We start from the raw sequence: 5,018 nt of genomic DNA on the forward strand, positions 1-5,018 counted from the left end.
AAAAAAACTGCAGAACCAGAGACAACGTAGGAGGAGGGTGGGAAGTGGCAGAGGGTGAGAAATCAGGGTTAAAAATATATATATATATATATATATATATATATATATATATACATATATATATACACACACACATATATAAAAACTAGAAATGAGAACCAGCAGTTAGCGTAATGGCTATGTTGCTGGACTCCCATGTAGTTGACCGCGGTTCGCGTCCCGGACCTGGTGGCTTAAAACTCACGCCGGGCACGTGTGTGTGCGTGCCCAAGATCCTAAGAGGATAATGGAGGAGAAGGGATTGCAGTGTGACCATACCCCCTGGGGGGTGCTTTCTTGCTTTCTGTCTCTATGTCTCTCTCTGTCTGGCTGGCGAGCGCACGTGCCCTATAGCGAAAATCTCTCCAAAAAAAAAGAAAAAACTAGAAATGGAAAATTATTGATGATAACACGCGTGATTAATCCACTATACAGTATATTCTGGATGGGAAATCATATTTTGTGTGCTGTGATGATGCTTAGGGAACACATGTAAATTTGTTAATTAAAAATGTTTTAAGAGAAAAAATACGAAAACCGTTTTTCCTGAAATTAAAGAAATGCATTAAAAACACCTATTTGATGACTGCTGTAAGCTATATAGCCCCAGCTAGGTGCTACTGTATAGGATGTCTACAGTTAGACTTTAGTTCAAGGAAAGGTGTATATCAGCTGTGCTTGCTACTGAAAATATTTAGATTAATTAAGATCTTTAGCGAATCAATAATATGGGGGGGAGGCAAAGAAAGCAACCATGGATACCAGAGACAGTGTGGGAGGAGGGTGGGAGATGGCAGAAGGTGAGAGATAGGGAATTAAGGATGGAGAAAAAAAGCAAAATATATAGGAAACAAGAAATGGAAAACTGTTGATGATAACACGTATGTTGATGTGCTTGATTGAGCCAATACACAGTGTATTCTGGATAAAAAAATCTCATTTTGTATGCTGTAATGATGTACAGTAAATGAATGTAAATAAATAAATTTTAAAAAGAAATAAAAATAAATTTGAGTCTAAATTACTAAAGATCACTTCATTTTATTTTTAAAAAATTATTTTCTTTAATTTTATTTATTATTACTATTATTATTATTATTATTGACTTTGGCCAGAGAGAGAGAGAGAGTAAGAATGCAAGAACACAAGCCACCAGGTCTGGGACTTGAACCTCGGTCAGCTACATGGGAGTCCAGCGCCCTTAAGCACCATGCCCCCTGCTGGCCCCATGAGCATGGAGATTCTAACTGAAAACAAAAGACTGGACATCACTAATAATGCAGCTCACAAGTTCTACCTTTTCAGAATCATCGAACGACAGCTAGGAGCAAGACGATGACATCACACTCACCTGTCTGCTGAGACCACGCACAGCACGCCCTACCACTGCCCGTTTTATCAGGAGTTCGGAGGCCCCAGTGGGAAGTGAGCAAGCCGGCCTGGAACACAGGTCACCTCCCCACAGGGGGGACCCCTCTGCTTGAGCCCTGCACACGCTGCCACAGAGCCCACGGAGCCCAAGGAGCCCACAGACCCCACAGACCCCACGGAAACCACAGAACCCATGGACCCCACGGATCCCATGGAGCCCACAGAGCTCACGGACCCCACAGAGCCCACAGAGCTCATGGACCCCACAGACTCCATGGAGCCCACGGATCCCACAGACCCCATAGATGTCCATGGAGCCCACAGAGTTCACAGACCCCACAGAGCCCACAGACCCCACAGACCCCACAGAGCCCACAGATCCCACAGATCCCACAGAGTCCACAGATCACACAGATCCCACAGACCCCACAGACCCCACAGAGTCCACAGACCCCACGGAGCCCACAGAGCCCACGGACCCCACGGACCTCACGGAGCCCACAGAGCCCACAGAGCCCACAGAGCCCACAGATCCCACAGATCCCACAGAGTCCACAGATCCCACAGACCCCACAGACCACACGGAGCCCACAGAGCCCACGGACCCCACAGACCTCACGGAGCCCACAGACCCCACAGACCCCACACAGCCCACACAGCCCACACAGCCCACAGGGCCTCACCTGTTGTTATTGTAGTACTCCAGGTAGAATCTCCTAGGCCGGGCCAGCTCCTCCACTCGGGGGGACACAACTGTGCAATGACAGACAGCTGCCTCACTGTGAGGAGCGGTGGCAGCCTCCACCCGCCTGCACAGGCTCAGTAGCCCCCAGCCTGAGGGCCTATGGGGTATGTAGCTCAGCACCGGACACCTTGCAGAAGGGCCCCCGTTTTAGGGACGAGGCTCAAAGGCCTGAAGTCCCTTGTTCAGGGGCACACAGCATGGAGGGTCGGGTTGGAAAAGGGACTTGGCCCACAGCTCTTCAACAGGGCTCAGTGTGGGTCCAGGAAGCCACGGGTTGGGAAAGTGGACTTGAGCCTGAGGCTGGTGCCGGCCTGGGGTTTCCACGGCTCGTGGTTCCTGAGCGTGAAGTCTAAAATGCCCCCAGAAGACAACCTGCATAGCTGCTCTGATACTAAGCACTCTTACAAGGTTTTCTTTCTTCCTTTTTTTTTTTTTAATTTGAGAGGGGAGAAAGTTAGAAAGCAAGCCACTAGGGACCAGCAGGCACTGCGTACCAGGCATGGTGATGGAGAGGGTGGTGTCCTCCAGGAAGCGATCGGTCCAATACACAGACGGCCTGGAACACAGCGGGTGGCTCAGGGTGAGGGGCCAGGGCCGGGCCATGTTCTACTCCAAGACCGGAGCCGGACCCCAGAGGCACGGACAGGACCACGACTGAGGGAGGTTTTCCGGAGGGAGAGACCTCGGCACGGGCAGGCAGAGGAGCAGGGAGTGGGTCAGACCCGAGGGACCACAGGGAGACCACGCCAGGAGTCAGTGGCGACACCGTGACGCCAACCAGCCCAAAGGTGGCCGCTGGGACAGTAGAGGGCTGGTGGACGAGAGGCCGGCCGCCACGCGGGAGCAGGCCTTTGCTGCCAATCCAGGCCCGGCGGGTGGAGGGGACAGTGCTGAGAGAGGGAGCCTGCCCCGAGCCCGGCCCTCCCTGACCCTGTCACCCAGAGGAGAAGGGCTCGAGCCAGGGTCTCCCCGGAGCCCGGCGTGCTCCCCACATGAGCAGACTCCCTTAGACTTACCAGTAGAGACAGAACTGCAGGTCCATCTTGTGCCAGGAGATCCAGGCATAGCCCTTACAGCGGCACCCCAGCCTGCGACGAGACCGGCGGCCCCCGCCTTTGCCCCAGGCCTCCAGCCGTGCACGGAGACCCTCCAGGAGCCCCTGACACCTCAGCTCCCTCCGTACTGCCTGAGCCCCACCCTCCCGCATCTATCATGTCTGGTGACAAGCGAGAGGGGAACCACAGGGGTGGGAGGCACCCCAGCCCCATCCCCAGCGAGGCCACGCTGGGCCTGCCCTCACCTGTCCCTGAGGACCTGCCAGTTGGTCTTGGGCTTCGCCAGCTCCGTGAGCCTCCTCCTCCTCCTCCTGCTCCCTTTGGCCGGGGCGCTGGGGAACTTCTGGGTGATGGACAGCCGGCTGTGGGGACGTGGCGGTCAGGGTGGAACGCCCTCCCACCCCAGCACGCGGGAGCCCAGAGCCACAGTGGCCTTGCTCAGGCTCTCTCCCTCTGGGGGTCTCTCCAGGGACCTGAGGCACGTGTGGAGACCTCGGTGTGGGGGCCGCACTCGCCGGGCCACCCGACTCTAAGCCGCTCTCTCTGGAGCTCCAACTAGTGAACAAGGTAACTTTTCCTTTTTAGACTTTTGCCATAGGGTGTGTGTGCTCGCCGGAAGGTCAGAGAGACAGAGAGAGGGAAGGTGAGAAATCACTCCCCGGAGGGGACGGCCACACTCTCCCTTCTCCCTTCTCCTCCTGGGATTTGGGGCACACGCACATGCACCCGGTGATTTTCAAGGCACCAGGTCTGGGACTCGAACCGTGGTCGGCCATGTGAGAATCCAGCACCTTAGCCACCACGCCACCTGCTGGCCCAAACTGGGGACGGTTTAACACCTCGGAAATGGTGGTGTGGGGTGGTGTGGGGAGAATTGGGCTACAGAGGTCCATAGACAGCCGCTCCGTCCTCCCAGAAGCCACTGAGCGAGGAGGGACGGGCGACGGGCACTGAGCTGTCGCCACCTCCTCCCCCGGCTCACGGCTAGCGTCCTCCCCGAGCCCTGTCGCCCTGCCGCTTCCCCACTGCACAACCGCCAGCCACCAACGACCACACTGTCGCCTGCACAGACCTGATCCCATGAGAACAGGGCGTGCTGTGTACGTGGGACCCTAACCCCATCCACCTCACGGGGCCCCACCCCAGCTCGCTCGGGAAGGCTGGGAGAGGATGCTCACACTCCCAGGGGTCTCCCCACTCTGCGGTCACTCGGGCAACATCCGAGCCACACCCCACATGCCCGATTCTCCAAACCGTAAGTCCCCAGCACTACGCTTTCCCGACATTCGACGGGTTTCGAGCACGCGTGGTGCTCACACTGGACCCAGCTTTCAGGTCCGGAGCCCTTTGTCCTGGCCTGGCTGTCGAGGCCGGCTCAGCTGTGGGCCTCTCAGCCGCAGGCCCGGACAGGGCTGTGCCAGCTCGCCCCTGCCCGAGGGGGAGTGCTGTGGGCTGGTCGGTGTGGGGTCTGGGTTGGCGTCTGTGCCGGAGAACGCCACGCACGGAGTGGGTCTAGCGTGACTGCAGCTATGTAGCGTCTACACGAGCCTCTCCGGCCTCCTCTGGCCAGCACGCATGGTCGGGCAGTAACTGTCTGTCTAGGGCCTTCCCATGCCAGAGACCACCCACTTCCGGGCCACGCCAGAGACCACCCACTTCCGGACGCTCCCTGCATGGCAAGCTTCGCCCCCTCTGGCCTCACACACTTGGGACGACCACAGGGACCTGGGCCGAAGGGCCCACGGGGCGGCCCTGTCCCCCACCTGGCCCTCCGGCTCGCCCCTCTCTCCACCGCCCACCTCATTTCA

At 56.8% G+C, this 5,018-nt stretch overlaps 1 protein-coding gene across 1 annotated transcript in view; it reads right to left on the bottom strand.

The window, feature by feature from the left end:
- Nucleotides 1–5,018, bottom strand: part of SPMAP2 (sperm microtubule associated protein 2) — a 14,549-nt gene that overhangs the window by 8,331 nt on the left and 1,200 nt on the right. Inside the window, exons 2-6 of the mRNA XM_006171731.1 lie at nucleotides 4,840–4,915; nucleotides 3,456–3,572; nucleotides 3,172–3,243; nucleotides 2,650–2,711; nucleotides 2,094–2,163 (exon numbers count right to left, since the gene is read on the bottom strand). Coding sequence (XP_006171793.1) covers nucleotides 2,094–2,163; nucleotides 2,650–2,711; nucleotides 3,172–3,243; nucleotides 3,456–3,572; nucleotides 4,840–4,915 — 397 coding nt within the window. The remainder of the gene's footprint in view (nucleotides 1–2,093; nucleotides 2,164–2,649; nucleotides 2,712–3,171; nucleotides 3,244–3,455; nucleotides 3,573–4,839; nucleotides 4,916–5,018) is intronic.

This window comes from Tupaia chinensis, unplaced genomic scaffold, assembly GCF_000334495.1.
Source record: "Tupaia chinensis unplaced genomic scaffold, TupChi_1.0 Scaffold149964_1, whole genome shotgun sequence".
In the NCBI taxonomy this organism is placed as follows: Eukaryota; Metazoa; Chordata; class Mammalia; order Scandentia; family Tupaiidae; genus Tupaia; species Tupaia belangeri.